The 20453-nt window shown below is 39.5% G+C and overlaps 1 protein-coding gene and 1 long non-coding RNA gene across 7 annotated transcripts in view; both read left to right on the top strand.

The window, feature by feature from the left end:
* The window catches only part of LOC135085670 (uncharacterized), a 114298-nt gene that overhangs the window by 67544 nt on the left and 26301 nt on the right, over positions 1-20453 (top strand). For 2 of the 4 annotated variants that reach the window (XM_063980462.1, XM_063980465.1), the window contains exons 4-7: positions 16640-16784; positions 17741-17923; positions 18709-18861; positions 20264-20422. In XM_063980462.1, the coding sequence (XP_063836532.1) occupies positions 16640-16784; positions 17741-17923; positions 18709-18861; positions 20264-20422 (640 nt within the window). Of the gene's footprint in view, positions 1-12439; positions 12707-15452; positions 15586-16271; positions 16342-16639; positions 16785-17740; positions 17924-18708; positions 18862-20263; positions 20423-20453 lie in introns of those variants that run through there. The other 2 variants (XM_063980464.1, XM_063980463.1) reach the window with 2 other exon arrangements.
* Positions 3589-7496, top strand: LOC135085717 (uncharacterized). Of its 3 annotated transcripts, none has more exons than XR_010260201.1 (5): positions 3590-3808; positions 3871-3991; positions 4096-4230; positions 7017-7140; positions 7228-7496. It is a non-coding gene; the product is annotated as an uncharacterized LOC135085717 (long non-coding RNA). The 3 variants fall into 3 exon arrangements; XR_010260200.1 differs by having other exon boundaries at positions 3591-3808; positions 3882-3991; XR_010260202.1 differs by lacking the exon at positions 4096-4230 and having other exon boundaries at positions 3589-3808; positions 3882-3991.

Here is a 20453-nt window from a genome sequence, read left to right as displayed (position 1 = left end):
TTTTATGTAAAACATTGCAGAAAATAGTATGGTTGCAAAAAGTAGGTATTGCAGAAAATAGTAGGTTAGGTTAGGTTAGAACAGTGACCCTTAATGCGCGAAGGCGAGCGAAGCGTGCCGCGGCAGCGGCCGCCGAGCGCTAGAATCACCTCTATTGTTATTGAATCATTTGGAAATTTCGATACAAAGAATGAAATAAGGAAATTAATGTAGAACAAATTTTATATTAACTCCCCACTAAACAAAATAATAACCACAAGCTAATTTGTATACCATTCTATGCACCAATCAAATTATTTTGTAAATAGTTTATCGTGAAATATTTTTGCCTAATGAAACATTTGGCAAACCATACTTTGCCAAACAATAATTTGCTAAACAATAATATGCCAAAAAAAACATTTGCGAATTAAAAGTTTGCAATAAGTTGCTTTGCCAAATGAGAATTTGCCAAATGAAAATTTGCGAAACGTTGTTTGCGATGTGATAATTTGGGAAACGTTTTTTGGCCAAACATTAGTAATCCGTCACAGTGTCGAAGCCAACTAGATCGCCGAACGAGCCAGCGCTATAACGTAATATTTTGTCTCTTTCTCTCATAGTATTGTTGTTTTTGGAGTAACAAATACCCTGTTTTTGGAGATAAAAGAACGCAAGATCGCGGTTCAGAATTTCGGTAAAACAAAAAATCGTATATGTCGAGATGTCACAGTGTCGTCGCAAATGGGCGATATTATGTACAATGATATTTATATCTATCGTCTAAAGGTGAGTGTAGACTAGAACATTTCTATGTAATGTTACGTTCTTGCGAGTACAAAATAGGTAACATAAATGACGTTTGGTTCGTTGGGTGCGATATTAGACATTTCATAGAGCGGCTTGATGTTCTGTTAAAAGTAAATGCTCTATCTATAGTCTGGTCTGCGAGCACACGTAGAATTTTGTTCAATGACCTCAAGCTACCCATCCTTATCGCTCGCGCGTAATTATGTTGCTGTCGCGCTCGCACACTCACTGCTGCTGCCTGTCGCACAGTCGCGACAGCAATTTAATTACGCGCGAGGGATAAGGATGGGTAGCTTGGGGTCATTGGACAAAATTCTACGTGCTCACAGACCGGGCTTTAGTCTATACTCAGCTTAATGTTTTAACGTAGGTTAGCTCGCCTTGGTTACAAAGCTGAGCTCCTTAGACAAAGTTACAAACGCGACAGATGTAATTGCGGATTCGTTTCGATCCGGCGTTGTCTTGTGTCGTTATTGTCATTAATGTTACTCAGTCTAGCCCTCTGAGTACGCATTTCGTTTTAAATACAAAAAATACAAATCATCACAACTATTTTCTATCAATAAGTTGCGATTTAATATTTTAGTAAGTTATGTTTCCACAGTATCCCAACTAATATTATAAATGCGAAAGTAACTCTGTCTGTCTGTCTGTCTGTCTGTTACGCTTTCCCGCTTAAACCTCGCAACCGATTTTGATGAAATTTGGCATAGAGATAGTTTGAGTCCCGGGAAAGAACATAGGATAGTTTTTATCCCGGTTTTTGAAACAGGGACGCGCGCGATAAAGTTTTTCTGTGACAGACAAAATTCCACGCGGGCGAAGCCGCGGGCGGAAAGCTAGTTGTAAATAATTTTAAGTTTCACAAATGTTAAAAAATTAAATTAATATAAATTGTTAAATCTGGCTACTTTTAGCGTACTACCTTTAGTGCATAGCTATCACCTGTCAATTTATTGCTGTCTATGAAGGGACAACACACTCCGCACAGCTCCGCACCGCACCTCCGCCACTGTCAAATTATATAGAAAAATGCTCCGAACGACTCATCTCCTCTCCGCTCGATATATTTCTGCTGAAGCGGAGCGGAGGGTAGAAACCGAAAGAATGTAATTTCCTGGTTTCCTGAATAATTTTTGATTGGTTATTTAAAAAATTCTGCGCTCCGCTCCGCCTTGGTGGGAGGGAACCGGGCCTAATGCCCGTAGTACAAGCTAAGCTTAGTTTGGCACCAGATTCCGCTGTTAAACTTTTCTAAACATAAAATATTATTAGTTATTAAATACATATTCACAAAACTTATTTTATGACACCCTGTGTTTACAATGCGCTTTAAAAAGTGATAAATGATTTAAAACTGTTTAAGGCGGTTATCACACTGCGCCGCGCTCCGCCGCGGAGCGCGTGATTTCATATAAAAAAAACCCGCGCGCGGACGCGTTGTCAGTGTGAAGTGCCGCGCGTGTTTTCTATATGTCACCGTAAGATTATAAAAATCGTTTGATTACAATCTATCTCGTGAGATTGTAAACTGTCGAAAAATTGTGAACCGTAACATATGATTGCAATTTAACGCATTATTTTTCGCTTTATTGTAATCTATCGATGGGAAGCGGTCAAATTGTGATCTCAGGCGCTGATTGGTTGAACGTTATGTGCCCCCCGCCATCCCGGCACTCGCCATATTTGTTTGTTATTTGGTTTGTTGTTAAATGTAAACTAGAATAGAATAAATAGAATAGAAAAGGTTTATTGACACAGTAAAAAAAGACACAATACAAAAAAACAACAAAAACACAAAATATGTAGGCTATCAAAACAAGTGGTGAGAAAAAACTGTGCCAATAGGCACCCGCTCAGCATTTATCGTGACATGCTCAAAAGGGCAAGTCACGAAGCTGGTCTTCCGCGGACGCCCTTGCTTATTGCGCAACCCTTGGAGAAGACACCGTCCAAAAATAATGTAACCGTAAATTATAATTAGTGAAAGTTCGATGTCTCTCCAGGGGGCACGCAACGCAGGGTTGTGTGTATAATTCGGTTACAGAGCCCCGACTACGGCAACTTCCAACGCCCACAATCCAGACGCGCTTCCGACTCCGCAATACGATTGGTCAAAACAACTGAAGTACGCTGTTGAACGACCAATCGTATCGCAGAATCGAGAAGCGCGTCCGGACTGCCGACGCTAAAAATTACCGCAATCGGGGCTCAGTACGCATCAAGAATAAAAAAAAAAAAAAAATACAAATAACTTATCCAAACAACACAAGAGAAGAATAAAAATAAAAAAACATAACAAGAAACATGCTCTCTAATCTGTGACAAGAAACAACAACAACAAAACCTCGAAAATCGAATTATTATATCGATTAATCGCACAGATGATATCGTAAGTATCGTAATAAATTAAAATTAATCGGCTTGACAACTCCAGTGGGTCTAGACAAAGTGCCATTATAATCGCAAACCAGTCGAAAAGTGGTCGAAAAGCCCCTTTTTTGTATGGAATTTGACGGATTCGATTTTCGATTCGATCAAAAAGTGCGTTTTGTCTAGGGGGGCTGTGTGTACTAATTATTTATTTAAGGTAATTGATTGATTATTCCAAAGAAAGACATTCCAAGTAAATAATGCTAAATACTGTTCATCGATAAAGATCGCATTACAGCAACTTTTTAATGCCACGGTTAAGTACACGACAGCGGTGGCAAAATGAAAGTTCCTAAAGCGGTGTAAAAAAAAAAAAAAAAATAATAATTTAAAATAAAGAGAAAAAACTGTCACGGAGAGAAAAAAGGTTACCCAGCAAATTAAATATTTAGAACAGCCATTAATTTTACAAATTTTCGCGAGAGACGTCATTTATGCCATGTGTTTGCCACGTAATAAAGCGAGAAAAGCTCTTTATTATTGAAATTACGGCAGGCGACAGCAGGAAGAGAGAGAAAATGTCTCGCGTGGATCCACCCCGCTCGCTCGTACCTAGCCCGGCAAACACGCCGCACCGCACTTCCCGGTAAGCATTACCTAACTGATGGTTATTTGGTTCTACGTTCCATTCCAATTGCATAATGGAAGGATTGTTTTAGGGTGCGCCAAAAAGCCGGGGAAACCGCCAGTCGAAGCTCAACCGGACGCTAGAAATTATTTATGCTGGGACACGCCTGCCAACGCACGCGCACGTCGTGTACATCCCCCTGTAAGTGCATCTGCGCCACTCGTCTTTTGCAGTGAGATAAAGTGCTTCCTTACATGAGTTTTAAAGGTGTTTCTGACAAGCAGGGCACGCAATGGCGGTGGCAGGTCGTTCCAGCACCGCGACGCAGCGAATCTGAAGGAGCCTCGAAATGCCACAGTGCGATGTCTTGGAGTAGCAAAGATGTGGGTGCACTGCCTCCTTGGATATCCGCTGTGGACCCACTCCAGCTTTAGGAATAGGTATTTAGGTTTCTTTGTAGTAATGACTCCAAACATCAAGGTGGCTAAATGAAGTCTTCTACGTGCCTCCATCTTCATCATATTTGCGGCATTAAGATAAGGGGTGATATGAGAGCGAGGCGGAACCGAAAAACAGAACCGCGCACATGCATTCTGTACTCTCTGGATAAGTCTGGATGTTCTTGACAGAAGGCACGGACCGTAAACAGAGTCGCAGTAATTAAATCTGCTGAGGACCAAGGACTCACAGAGTAGAATTCTGAGTTTCTCGCTCAGGTAGGGTCGCAACTTGTACAGGAGTTTGAGCCGATAGAGACTATTTCTTACACACTCCGCTACATAATTTTCAAATTTCAGATTACAATCCATAACAAGTCCCAGATTTCTGGCTGCGTCAACCCTTGCGATAGGTTCTCCGTCTATATTAATGTTTAGAGTTACATCTTTGAGTTTAGCAATGTTTTTGGGTGTCCCTATAACCAAGAACTGGGACTTTTTTGGGTTAATCTTTAAACAATTTGAGCTGCTCCAGTCAGAGATGCTGTTCAGGTCTTTGTTCACTTTAGCCACAGCAACGGCAAAATCAGCCGGTGCAAAAGAGAGGTACACCTGCAAGTCATCGGCATACAGATGGTGATGACAATTTGCGATAGTGTTAGTGATGTCGGCACTGTATAGGATGTACAGGATTGGTCCCAGAATGGACCCTTGAGGAACCCCGCGAGTAACCATTTGAGGTTGAGATCTCATCGAAGTGCCGTCCACCCTTCTCAACTCCACACACTGCAGTCGCTGGGTCAAATAACTGTGGAACCACTTAACTGAACCACTGTCGAGGCCATAATAGGTTAGTTTGGATAGCAGCAGAGAAATATTAATTGAGTCGAAAGCCCGAGAAAAGTCCAGTAGTGCGAGAATTGTTAGCATCCCCCGATCCTGAGCAACCAGCAAGTTATCGACCACATCCGCCAGTGCAGTTGTCGTGCCGTACCCTTTTCGAAAGCCAGACTGATAACGAGGGAGGATGTCATGTGCTTCAAGATAGTCAGTAAGTTGGTTACACACAACTCTTTCTAATATTTTTGAAAGGCACGGCAAGATGCTTATAGGTCGGAGTTCCTGAACTGTGATAGGCTGACTTGTCTTGGGTAGCGGTCTCACAACCGCAACCTTCCAATTCTTTGGAAATACGCCTTCCAATATCGATCGATTGACCATTGCAGTAATAGCCCCCAGCGAGTAGGGCAAGGTGAGCAAAATCATGTCCAGAGTAAGACCATCACTACCCTGTGCGTTTGATCTCAGACCCCTGATGGTCTTAAGGACTGAGTCCTCGTTAACTGTGTGTAGTGTGAAGGTGGCAGCGTTACTATGCCTATGATGCTCATAAAAGGTCAATTGTGATATTGTAACTCTGTTTTCACCTGGCACATTCAGGAAGTGTGTGTTGATCAGATCCGGGTCATTGAATGATGAAGGCAGGTCATCAAAGTTCTTTTTGTTTGGCAGTATAGTGCTTTTTAGGTTCCTCCAGAGCTGTTTTGAGTTGCTTAAATTATTGTTAATTTGCTTAGTAAAAAAACAGGTCTTCTCACATTCAATTGCATTCAAGACTAGGTACTTCATAGTTTTGTAACTGTTTTTGAGGTCTGAGGTTTTCTGCTGCTGGAACTTTTTGTGATAGTCATCTCTAACACGAATCATTTCCTTGATGGTATCAGTGATCCAAGGATGCGGGGGATGTTTGAATCTACGTGTTTTTATTGGAGCATGTAAGTCCATCAATCCCATGACACATTGTGTGAAGGCCTCCACGAGCTGGTCTACGTGGTCGAGACAGTTAAGTCTGAGACCACTCCAATCGACGGTGCTTAGGTCCCGTTCCAGTTGTTCCAAGACTATGTCCTTGAAAGGCCGGTATGTCACCCATCGGGGACTGATTTTCTCGGCTTTAATCCTGAACTCTGCCGACAGCATGGCGTGCCCTCCCAAATCCGGAGAATGCCTAACTGATACCCGGAGTGCTCGCAAATCTGTGCAAATCACATCAATTAGAGTCTCGCTATGGTCCGTGAAGTGAGTTGGCTCAGTCACTAATTGCTTGAGGTTTTGACTGTGTAAGCATTGCACAAGCTCCCTGCATCTCCCACTGCTCCCATCAAGCAGATCTATATTAAAGTCTCCAGTCAAAATTAGTCCATCCGCCCAAGTGAATGAGGCAATAGACTCAGATATCGCATTAAGAAACAACTCAGGATCCTGCCAAGGTGGCCTGTAAGCTGTGCCGACTACTATGACCTGATTGAGAATGCGTGTAGAAATCCACATCTGCTCTACCGATTCCGTAGTGCTGGGATGAGAACAAGATCTCACATTTATACCTCTCCGTATGTAGAAACCTACCCCACCCCCTCGGCCTCTCCTAATGTGGCATGGCCTCGGGGTATGTCTCAGTCGGTAATCAGTTAGCTTAGGAGCCCTGTCTCCCTCCCCAGCCCTCAGCCAGGTCTCGTTTACAGCCATTATATCCGGAGCCAAGTCATTCATTGCTACTATAAATTCCTCCTGTTTAGTACAGAGAGACCCCGCATTGAAAAAACCAACCAATAAATTCTTTAACCCCAGGCCTGTGATGTTTGTACATTATATAAACAACATTGAACTGCCTTAATGAGATGGTCTTTATGTGTAAATACATTACTCAAATAAATAAATAAAATTAATTTGAAAAAGTTAATATTTAGAATAGAGATATAGTCTTTAAAATTATGTTTCTTTTTTCTCAGCAATATCCTACACTGGAACAACCTGTGATAGTGTGAAATTGTATCACCGCTGGAAATTATCAGTACCGAACCAACAACAACGAGACAAAAAAGCGATAAATGAAGCATATAAAACAAATTTTGGGTAAGCCAGTTGTTAGCAAAAGATGCTTTGATACTATTGGTTTTACAAAGAATGTGTGACTTAGTAAATATTTTTATTATTTTACAGTCGACCGCCAGTCATTGCGCCGGGGAGCCGAACACCCTCACAACGTCCTCCATAGAGCGCAGCTGGAACACCTGCGCGCCGTCGCCTCTACGAGCGAAAACGCGGCCCCTCCTAGTCCAAGTGTACTTCCACTGGAGACGACGGCACTCCTCCCGAACCCGGTGAAAGAGCTGGCGATTCAGCCGGGTCAGGCGCTCATTGATGAAAACTCTCGCTCCACCCTCGCCGGTGTTTAACTATTGTTTTTGTGATTATAAATTAATTTCGTGTTAAAAATAATTCTTTAAATAACAAATCTATAGAATTAGTTATGTAAAATTATTGTGGACGTAAAAAAATCTGTGATAAACTAACGAATTAGTGCTAGTTTCCGAACATAACGTAAATTACATAAATTTTTCGTGTTTTAATATTTGTATGCGTGTGAACTTAAGTGATCTCATTGAATACTATTTGCCATGTCGGATATTGAGCCTGGTCAACAAAATACCTCTGAAAAAACAGGTATTGTTAATCCAAACGAATTTACCATAGAGTAACAAAAATATTACAGTGGGCATAATGAAAATAGTAAAAAATTAGAATGGACAAATCAAAGAATACAAAGTATAATAAAATTGTTAGATGAGTACAGCATAATTAAACCTCAAGGTATTTTAATTTGTGTTACAGGACAAAATGATTGATTTTTTATAAGTTTTTTTTTTATAATTTCCCAATTTCAGTTCGTGTTTGAGGACAAAATAACCGTTTTTGTGTTTAATTTTATTTTTTGTTACACGACAAAATATTTTTAAAAAAAGTGTTTTTTTAATATTTCCAATTTTATTTTATGTTTAAAGACAAAATAATTGTTACCTACTAAATAATAAATGAATACTTGAAGAATTTTTAAAGTGTATTTATTTTATTTAACTAACACCTCTATTTCACTTCTAACTCTGTGGGGACAAAGAACGGCTGGTCGTGATTGGTCGCTCTTACAATAAGACCGACCAATCAGGAAGAGCTTTCGGACAGTTGACAATTTGACGCGGGACAGATTGTAATTTTACAGTTTCACTTCGATAGATTACAATATAGCGAAAAATAATGCGTTAAATTGCAATCATATGTTACGGTTCACAATTTTTCGACAGTTTACAATCTCACGAGATAGATTGTAATCGAACGATGTTTGTAATCTTACGGTGACATATACAAACTGAGGTACTTGCATACAATAATTAAATCTGTCGTCCCGCGCTCCGTGGCGGAGCGCGGCGCAGTGTGATAACCGCCTAATAGTGTATAATTATTTTTGTAAAACCTTTTTTTTTTAATTATAAATTGCTTGAAAACGGCTGTGATTTTTTTTTATAATGAAAAGTAACTAAAGGTCATAACACACTTATCAACCTGAAAAGGGATCAACACCGTATCACCTATGGTATAACCTCTCGCCACGCTGTCAACCGCGAGGCGGGGCTGAATTTCACGAAAAGTAAAATGATTTAGACCGGGTTGCTACAATCAGTCCTAAGCCAAATCTGTCCATCAACTGTGAATAAATTTCACTATGTTTTTGGTACCATGAGTGCACCCGCATTCACTCCGAAGATATCCGAACGTTAAACGCTCAGATCATAGAAAGAGAATAGATATGAAGTCGCGCGTAACTACAACGAGAACCAGTGTCCCCACATTTCCCCCACCACAGCTCCCACACACACATTCAACTGTGTAAAAACAAAGCGACTGAGAGTCTACGACAACATGTGCAACCGGCTTAAAAGTGCTGTGATTGGCCAGAAGGCGTGCCTTATGGCCAATCAATGGCCGCGTGACGTGACGCACACTTTGAAAAAAGCAATTAGAGAGAAGAAAGATAAAATGGAGTCGATAAGATATCGATACTTTAAATCCTGGGGGCAAGGCTCGAAATTGGTTTAAAAAATGCTTGTATGAAAACCTTTTTATTATTATACGTTATTATTATGTTCTTTAACGATTTTTGCATAAAGGAGTCAGTTCCATTTTGTATGGACGAAAAACTCAGAATCAATTATTGGGACTAAATGAAGTTACCTTATATTAATTTACTCCAACCAAAGCTCAATGTCGTTATCGATGGAGTATAGAAGTTATAGACTGACAAAGTTTGTATGAAAAGTCATGGGTTAAGTAGGTACTTGCGATTTTTACCAGTATTTACAATATTGGTAATATATTATTATTTACTTTAATAATAATAACAGGATCACTGTAATTATTATTAACTACTATCGCGCATTAACTTTTTAATTATTACCGAAATTCGTACCGCCTATGTTTATCAAAAATAATGCCTATATTAGGCTTTCAACTAGCTCTTATAGTAATTACATAGTTGACAGTTACTAATCCCTTCTACTATTGTTATTGTTTTTGTAAAAACTTAAAAATCGCAAGCAACTCATGATTTTTTCATTCAAAATTAGAAAATAGAAAATAATAATTTACTTCTATTTATCGATAATAGGAAACCGTATTAGAACACGAGCCCTGCACTATGTTACGACCGGCACATGCGGCCGTACTGTGTATTTTCACGCGTCAGTGGATATCGGAAGAAATAAAATACATTGCGCAGTAGTTACGCATGACATAAAGTGGTTGCTAACTAAATCGTCAATGTACAACGTGTTTGAATTTTTATCACCACTAATTTCGATATCGCAGTAAATGTCACGGCACTGAATTCGTTCGTAAAAATGTTTAGTTTTTTTTATTTATAAGCAAAATACCAATGGATTTGCAATACTTACATGTGGTAAATGACTTAATTGTTCCTGTAGTTCTTCGTTTCACTTATGTTATTGCACGTTACGACGCATTATCCAACAATATCGGAGAACATTTCCTCAGTACGACCACAGAATAAGTAATAGTACAGGTACAGAAGGATTACTCCGCAAGACGATTTAAATAAATGCGAGTCTTGCTACGACGCGATACAGTGGAATTCAGCTCGCACAGCACTAAGTACCTACAATTTTATTCACCTACAAGTTTTGTCTCTTTCTATCGCGTGCCTCTGAACTCTTCTTACGCTGTTAGGGTTGCTGTCTAGTAGTGTCTAGTAAAAAAATAATTAATCTACTTATTTGTAATGAGGTACGTATGTAGGTAAGTACGCATTGATTATGGAAAATCTTGAGAGGCCTTTGGGAGAGGCCTTTGTCCAGCAGTGGACGTTATTTTTGGCTGAAACGAACGAACGCATTCTGAGCAGTAGACATGGTAGGTTAGGTTCCTATACTATCCTAAGAATTATTGATTACCTACATGGCCAACATACCTTTCAGCATCTTTGGGAAGCGAAAAAAAAGATAAATCCGGTAGATTTCTTTTCGAATTTAAACACCTGAACGCTGCACAATAATATTTCTTTCTCTTTATGTCCATTTTTAAATAATACTTCGATCATAGAATTAGGTACTACAACGCACGCTAGCGTCCTGGACGGGCGCGCGCGTGACACTCGACTGATATAATACCCGCCGGCGGGGCGCTTCGCTGTAGGTAATTATCGGATGTACCGCGCGGAGTGAGCCAGGCCTGGTACGACTGAATCGCGACTAACCTGGCGTCGCGGGCGATGTTCGTTTCTGGGCATATCGCGGAGACACGCGCCACGCCCCCGTTTCACATCTATTCCCTTCTATGATCTGAGGTTAAACGTCACCTATAACGTTCGGATATCTTCGTATTCACGTATTTCTGATATTCGGCTTGGCCGAAGCTTCGGCTGGTTTATGGCAGAAAACGAAAATATAGCCGAATGTCCATTTATGTACAAAAATGGCCCAAAAAGTAGGTAAACGAATATTCGGTCGGTAACTAAATATTTTAATAATAATTCCTGAACAATAACTACATCGCAATCCTGTGTCCCTGAACGAATTAGTTATTTTCCTTTTATTACCCGACTGCACCAGAAAGAGGGTTATATTTTTCGAGTGTATACAATATGTGGGTATACACGATGAATGTATATATGTAAAAAAGCTAGTAACTTATAAATGCATGCGGGTGAAGCGGAGGGCAAAAGCTTGTAAAGAAAATGCCGAAGCCAATTCCCAAAGACAGCAGATATTGAAATTACATTATTACGAGTATTAGGTATCAATAATACGCTTTAAGGAAACAAAATGTTGGGTTTACTGAAGATAATAATTTATAATAATAAATTATCACTTTATTTCGTTCTCCACAATACCACATTGTGTTTCGTACGACCACGATTTAGCACGATATGCGGATAATACCCGTATACAGGGTGGAATTTTGTAATGCCACCTGGAGGGAAAGTACTCTTAATATTGCAGATAGAAAATTTTCCTCAATGAAAACATTCCTTTATTTTTTAAAAGAAATAGAACTGCATTCAAAGATTTCGAAAAAAATGCTTGCCACACCCTGGAATCGAACCAACTAGAATCTGTTAAAAAAACACAATAAAAATGCATCGATCGTTAGGGTTAAGTATAAGGATGAAATCTCTCTAACAACTTGATAAATCAAATGAATGGAAAACCATGAAATCTTAAATTATTTTAATTATGTAGGTACAGAAAATTGTCTGTTATGGTTTGAATTTCCGATTTTTTTCGGAAATCTTTGAATGCATTTCTCTTTCTTTTCAAAAATAAAGGAATGTTTTCTTTCAGTAAAATTTTCTATCTACAGTATTAATAGTTACTTTCCCTTCAGGTGGCATTACAAAACTCCACCCTGTTTAAAAGAAGCGACCGAATGTCTTTAGGACAATATTTTGAGCCGAAACACACAGCGCTTTCCGGCGTCGCACCGCTAAAATTTCACCGTACCGCTCGTGTTCCCGCCACAGATAAATATTTCTACAACCCAATCGAGTTGTAGAAATATTACTCTCCCTCGCACTCACCCGCACACCTCCCCGCGTTCGCCGTGTCAGCACAGTACATTATATCTACTGTGGTGTCAGTCTTAGAGCGTCGATGTGACGTCACGGCAGCCAGGTGCGCAGTAACTCGATCGGTACGGCTAGCACGAAAAACTTTCGAGTTCGAATCGCCATCATAAGATTTAGTACGAAAACTTCAACAGCGCCAGAAATGGTTGCACGAAACTTGTTTTGAGAATCAAAATTGTCACGTTATTGTTTAATTCGAAGGTTGAGTATCGAATTTTGTCGAATAGACAAACGATTCGAAGACGAAAGTTATTCATGCTAGAGATACGGGTTGTATTGACGGATTCGCTCTCAAGATAAAAAGTTTCTTAATCCTATCCTAACAATAAACCATGGCCACAGTACTGAGTAGCTGTTGTAGGGCTAAATACATATAATTACTCATACAATCATCGCCTTCCAGTGAAGTGTGTTGTTTCCTAACAGTGGACTGTAAAGTTCCAGTTATGTTCACTTATTTAGGAATTATAATAATATTTTCCACGTTCGGGCATGCCTATGCAGGTCAGTGTTATACCTACCGTATTTATTTAAATCTATAGGTACTAATATTATAAAGAGGCAATGTTAGTGTGTTTGTATATTTGTTAAATTGTAAGGGGTAATCTCGGGATCTACTGAACCGATTTTAAATATATGATTTAAACAGTTGTGTGTAGTATTTTAAAAACCATTTCGAACTAGTTTTGATCCCTTCACAATTCAAAATTTCATAAATGTAGCTCAAACAGTGTAATCGAAACTATATTGCAATTATACATATATTATACATTTACATAATATAGGACAGTAAATTTCGTTAGCTGCAACCGGAGGTTCCAAGAAAAAGCAAACTATATTTAATTAAATTTAATTTAAAAGAAAGAAATTACAATTAAACTAAAATTAGCCTAGCCTAGTGATACCGTCTCGAAGTATGAAACGAATATGATTATAGAATAATTAGTAAAATTAATGAAACGTCGCCGCTGTCGTCATGAGAGGCGCATTTTGCTGATGATGCTCCGCGCGGTCCATAGTGCAGTTGCAATGTTGATTTGGGTAAACTGGGTCAGCGTCGATGCAGCGATCTTCATAGATTAGGCGTACGTAACACCTCCCCCCGAAGAACAGCCACCACCGAAGAATTTCGTAGTGAATTGAGGTGTGGGTTGGCTTGCCCTTGTCTTTGGTTCTGGTACAGCGTATATTGTGCCTTGTGTCTGAGTTTCCCTTGGCTGGATATGGACAGAGTCTAATTTCTTGTAGTACTTGCGGTATAGTATGACGCTGATGAGTACAGATGCACCGATTAATACCATGTACAATGGGATGGTAGTATGGTATATACTGTAATCTACATTCTTCTCAAGATTTAACTTTGGATGCTGGGAAATCTTCATGTTGGTGGTGTGAAGATGATCCAGATTCATAGAGTTTAGTTTGACTGTAGAAATATCGTACTCTGGTTCCTTCGGTAGATTCGTGATTGTCAGCACATGTCCTTTTAGTCGATCTTTGAGGTTGGAGATGGTCAACAGAGATGTTTCCATGTGGAATTTGTGTGGGATAATTGCGAGATAGCTGCCTCGATACTCCTTGTTGGTGTTGTAAGATCTTGCCCGCAGGACAGATGTACCTTCGTAGAAATAGGGAAGTTGATGACGTAGTGGCGGTCGTCTAGTTGTTCGTTGCTGGTTGATTTAGTGTGACAGTGATTGGGCTGAAGTTTGGCTTTGGAGACTTCGTGTTTCTTCACATAAGAACCATTTGCTGGTCTTCGGGCATTCAGCCTCTATGTGCTTGAAATCTTTCTCATGGATAGCTAGGAATGGGGATGATGGAACAAGGATTTCGTGATTTCCATTAGGGACAATAGATAATTTGTATATTAGGTCGTATGTATAAAGAGTAAAGATTGGGAACTTGTACACTATTACTATTTCATTATCGACGTAATATGAAACTAACTTAATTAAGTTTAATATAATTAGGATTAGGAAGGTGAGGACTTGAAAGATTCAAGGACTTACAGCATTGCTTTCTTCTGGACGAATCGATGGCTTGATTCACCTCTGGACTGTAGCTCCCGTAGGTTCGGATATTCGAAGCGCGACTTGATAGCCACTCGGAGGGCTCGGTGAACGGAAATCTTCATACGCGACCCGGGCCTAACCGCGAATATCCTACCGACTGCGCCAATTTCGTTAGCTGCAACCGGAGGTTCCAAGAAAAAGCAAACTATATTTAATTAAATTTAATTTAAAAGAAAGAAATTACAATTAAACTAAAATTAGCCTAGCCTAGTGATACCGTCTCGAAGTATGAAACGAATATGATTATAGAATAATTAGTAAAATTAATGAAACGTCGCCGCTGTCGTCATGAGAGGCGCATTTTGCTGATGATGCTCCGCGCGGTCCATAGTGCAGTTGCAATGTTGATTTGGGTAAACTGGGTCAGCGTCGATGCAGCGATCTTCATAGATTAGGCGTACGTAACAAGTATTTCAACACAAGGAAAACATACAAACTATTTATCCTTATGTCTATTGTTGACTTAACATAACTAGTTAGTTAGTTACCTAATTCTTGTACACTTTAAACCATAATAAAAAAAGGCAACTTGTGTTAATTCGAAACTTTATTTTATTTTATTATATTTAGTTATGATATCATCACAATATAATATTACGTTAAAAAACCGAAATAGTCACTGATTAATCACGAAATATCAGAAAAGATAACACCTATAGGTAGGTTCCATAAAGGCTGTAGACATCCGCCACACTTTCGGTAAGAACGGATTTTGCGAAACTCTACCCCTAAGGGGGTAAAACGGAGTCCACGCGTACGACGAAGTCGCGGGCTGCCGCTAGTTACTAATACAGGGTGTCCCAAAAAGTAGTGACAAGCCGAAGCCCAGAGGTAGAGCATTGCTAGGGCTACCCGAATCACCGCGTGATAGTTTTCGAGTTAGTATGATTGTTATTACAACATAGAGGATTTTTAACTTTTTTAGTTTACATTCGTGTTATGGATGAATCAGCTAGGCCTAGTATAAAAAAATCAGACATGGACCTTAACTATTCGCGCCACAGTGACCAAAAAACTACATAAGAAACAGAAATTTAAATCAATCATAACTCGAAATCTATAAAAAATCGCGGAATATACATGCGGGTGATTGCCCTAGTAATGCTCTACCTCTGGGATTCGGCTTGACACTACTTTTTGGGACAGCCTGTATAGTTAAAAATTGTGTTTTTCAGATACTACAGTATTTAATATAGACAGCGTTATAAAAAATCAAATACCTAAATGTGGAAACGATATAATCGTACGGGAGGGTTATACAATGAAATTGACTTTTCAATCTCCGAGTCGTTATGTTAATTTGGCATTGTAAGTATAATTCGATCTTTAAGGACGAAGCACACTTATCAACCCGGAAACGGATCGTAACTGTATCAACTCGAGGCGGTCAGTATTCTGTGTATGAAACTCCACACTGCAACGCACACTTATCCGCACCGCCTCGCGGCGAAAGGCGATACGGTGTTGTTCCCTTTCTGGGTTGATAAGTGTATATGACCTTTACCCATGAAACGGTTATTAAATACATTTGAATTTATTTAAATTCTATTCTAGGCTGTTTTACATCTATTCTATTTCTGTAAAGTCTATAACTGTGGTCTTTGTATGAACTCGACTAAGGATGGATTCGACCAAACAAGAGTAAAATTAAATATTAATATAATATACTATTTCTTTTTAAAAATAAAGAAATGTTTTCTTTGAGTAAAATTTTCCATGTACAGTATTATGAGTACTATCCCTCCAGAGGGCTGAATGTGAGTTTACATCAAACGCAAAAAAAATGACATTAAATGTATGACGGATTGTTCAGCGCCCCTAGCGGAAACTTTCAAAGAACTAAAATCTTCACATATTTCTAAACGCGCTCACTAGTGAACGCGTTTGATGTAGACTCACACTCAGCCCTCTGATGGCATTACAAAATTACACCCTGTATATTCTGTGGTTACATCGACTAAATAATTACTTATTAACATTGTTTTTATTTCCAGTTGTAATAATGTATCAACAAAAAGCTTAAATACGAAACTAAACATCTTAAATGGACAAACAATCACATTTGTGAGTACTTAATTCTATACAAATCACTTAAATCCAAAGTTTATTTTCAGCACTAGTTTAGTTACACTGCCTTCTGCAAGCTAGCATATTATTATAATATCATTTTGTTTTGTACTGGAAAAATCAGTCAAAAGTGATATTGACCAAGGGCATCAGTCAAAACCACTTTTAACTGATTTTTTCAGTCAAAAGTGGTTTTGACCGATAATGAGTATTGACTGTAACACATACACGACGAGGACGACCTAGTAAAAGCGTGTTAATTAATAAAATAAACATTTTTAATATACTTTTTTAGGATATTGTTGGCAGCGAGGAGTATGAAGGGTTATGGAACTGCTCATTTTTGACTCACATTGGTCATTACGTACGCGACAGTGTCACTTACGATGGGGGATATTATGCCCCTTACGCAAACTGCTCCTTAATGGTCAGAATACAACGTGAGTATCATGCAATAATGGAATACCTATCTCAAATCCAGATTTCGATTCCCAGTGGGTGCGAAATGTTCTACTCGGTTTGGTTGGAGGGCCTTTATGGTTCGGCCAAACCAACGCCATCACACGCGATCTGCCGGCGGGCAGCGATGGCGATCAATGCATTGTCTGGTCGCAACCTTCACGCGATGCAAATCTGCTTGTATTCGTCAAAAGCCGACAATAGCCGAAGCGCAGTGGAGCACGAGCCAACGCTTGAGGAAACTCGTTCGAGGCTCGTAAAGGTCATAGCAGACTTATCAACTCGGAAAGGGACCAACATCGTATCGCCTTTCGCGCGCTGTCAACCGCAAAGCGAGGCGTTTACGTTACGATGCGGATAAGTGTGCGTTGCAGCACGGAGTTTCATACAAAGAATACTGACAGCCTCGAGTTGTACGGTCACGATCCCTTTCCGGGTTGATAAGTGTGCTACGTCCATAAGTCGGTCCTTGACACGAATTTTGCCTCGGCTCGTGCTTGGCTCAACCACCATAACAAATGCTCAAGTATATCTTATTAATTTATTTATTAAATTAATAGGCATGTTTACACCACCAATCAATTGACGTACTTTTTTAAACTGTCAAAACGAAACTCCTATAGATTTTGTATGGCGCTATAAGCAAGTGACGTCACTATTTTGTTAACTTAATAAAACTACTTTTTACAATTACAATGCGAGCAAAAATCGTTACTTACAGGTAATTTAAAATCAATTAAGTTTTTAAGACCAGAATGAAGGGTCTTTTTAAAAAAGTTGTGGTTTCGAATTATTGGGGTCAAACTGTCTATTCACTCTAGTCTGGTCTGCGAGCACGTAGAATTTTGTCCAATGACCCCAAGCTACCCATCCTTATCGCTCGCGCGTAATTATTGCTTTACTATAGCCTATTCAATATTTTTAATATTATTTACAGGAGACGTTACTCTAACCGTATCCAGTACCACGACCACAAATTTGGTGGCAGCCAAAGCGACTGATATAGGTTACTACAGATTCATAGAAGGCAACAAAATTACTTTTGAATGCAAAAAAGGTCACACGAACGGAGAATTTTGGCAAACAGGATATTTGGTTTTGAAATTTTGTTGGAAAGACCGTAAGATTATTTTTCTAAAATCGATAATACTCCTTACTTATATTATAAAGCTGAAGAGTTTGTTTCTTTGTTTTTGTTTGCTTGAACGCGCTATACTCAGGAGCTACTGGTGCAATTTGAAAACAAAAATTGTGTTGGATAGCTCATTTATCGAGGAAGGCTTTGGGTTATACGTATAACATGCATCACTCTAAAGCCAATGAGGGCTATCGTTTTAGCGCTCACCCGTTAGCGCCACTGTAGAGTAAGGTCCTGTCACTTGCTAGTAGCGAAGACAGTGGCACCAACTGGTGAGCGCTAAAGTGGTAGGAGTACTATCGCATTTGCACTCATCAAGATGGCGCCACTGTAGAGTAAGGTCCTGTCAATCGCCAGGGGTGCCAACTGTTAAGTATAAAAACGATAGCCCTCATTGCGGAGCAGCACAGAAAAAAATTACAAAACGTTTCTAATAATAACAGCTTTATATTTGAAGATCCTGAACACACAATATACTCGTAATGCTATTGTTCAAACTATTTTCACGCGAACACAGCTAAAGTCTGGTCGCGAAACACGTAGAAATTGATCCAAGCTACCTATCCCTATCGCTCGCTCGTAATTATATTGCTGTCGCGACTGTTCGACGGGCGGCAGCAGTGAGTGTGCGAGCTCAGCGATAAGGATGGGTAGCTTGGGGTCATTGGACAAAATTCTACGTGCTCAGAGACCGGACTATAGTAAAATATAAACAAAAAAGTATGTATTTTGTAAAAGGTATGCTAACTGGATATTTGTTATTTTAGAAAGTTGTGCAAATCTAAAAACAAAGTCAACTTTGGTGCGAGATACCATGGAACTAAACAGTACTTTCGACGGAAGTATATTACGCTGCATTTATAACAACTCGGTCGGCTACCAAACTGATGCTGCAATATTATTACAAATAAAGGCCCAATGTAAGTTTTTTAGAGTTCATGCAATTCACGAAAGCGAGTGAGCTTTACATGTGTGTGGTTTCAAAAGTTGTATGTGCATGTAAGTACACACACAAGTAAAGCTAAAAGCCAGACCACCCCCCCCCCCCCCCCTCCCCTCCCGTGCGAGACTACCCCCTGGCTTAGAACGACCATGATTATAATACTATGTACTATATTATTGTACTATTAAATGTATTACTAGCGGCCGCCCGCGACTACGTACGCGTGGATCCCGTTTTACCCCCTTCATCTATCTTACGCGGTTTAGATTTTTTCATACAAATGTTTTTTCCCGCTAACTCCCGGTCCCGTGGGAATTTTGCAATATCCTGTTATAACTAAGCTTTAAGTTCACTAAGGTACCTGCATGCCAAATTTCAAGCGTCTAACTTAAGCGGTTTAGATTTTTCATACAAAAGGATTTTTGTATTTCATACAAAAGGATTTTCCCGCTAATTCCTGTTCCCGTGGGAATTCCTAAGTATACTATAACCTGCCCAGGAGTATGAAGAATAATTGTACCAAGTTTCGTGAAAATCCGTCGAGTAGTTTTTGTTTCTATAAGGAACATACAGACGGACAGACAGACAGACAGACAGACAGACAAAAATTTTACTGATTGCATTTTTGGCATCAGTATCGATCACTAATCACCCCCTGATAGTTATTTTGAAAATATATTTCATGTACAGAATTGACCTCTCTACAGATTTGTTATAAGTATGGAAGATTATATTATTAGTATATTGTAATTTCAGAGTAACTCAATCATCTATTTTATGTTTGTATTTATTTATTATATATTTTATATATTATTTATGTATGTAGCATATTTGTTTTTGTTTTTCTTTCCTGCACTAGAAGTACCGCCAAACAAATTTCTTTTCTGCTCAACCCAAAGGTAAACTGGTCGAGAATGCTTTAGTGCATTAAGTTCGCCTTATGTACAAATTTATTTTGGCATAAAAGTTTAAATAAATAAATAAATAAATGTACCTTTATGCCTTTGGGCCTCATAAGAAAGCTCAAGGTCAACCAAAGAGCGATGGAGCGTGCTATGCTCGGAGTTTCTCTGCGTGATCGAATCAGAAATGAGGAGATCCGCAGGAGAACCAAAGTGACTGATTTAGCCCGCAGAATCGCTAAAATCAAATGGCAGTGGGCGGGTCACATAGCTCGTAGAGCTGATGGCGACCATGAGCCGGAAGACGTAGCGTGGACAAGCCTCCCTCTAGGTGGACCGACGATCTGGCAAAGGTCCCTGGAGGTGCCTGGATGCCGGCGGCGCAGCAGGACTGGTCTTTGTGGAACTCCTCGGGGGAGGCCTTTGTCCAGCAGTAGACGTCTTTTGGCTGAAACGATGTGCCTATGTATTCCACAGCGCGTCCAGAGATCATAGTGGAAGGTCTTGCAATCAGAGAACCGAGGTCATCGGAAAGTAAACATACCTTTGATGGAACAGTAAACCAAACTTTGGAATTGGTCTGCACAAATAAAGAAAACTGGGGCAACATTCACTGGGAATTTTGCGATGGATCTGGTAAGTTAGTGCATTTACATTTTAAGTAATT

This window comes from Ostrinia nubilalis, chromosome 29, assembly GCF_963855985.1.
Source record: "Ostrinia nubilalis chromosome 29, ilOstNubi1.1, whole genome shotgun sequence".
Lineage (NCBI taxonomy): Eukaryota > Metazoa > Arthropoda > Insecta > Lepidoptera > Crambidae > Ostrinia > Ostrinia nubilalis.
This window is presented reverse-complemented; position numbering and strand designations above follow the sequence as displayed.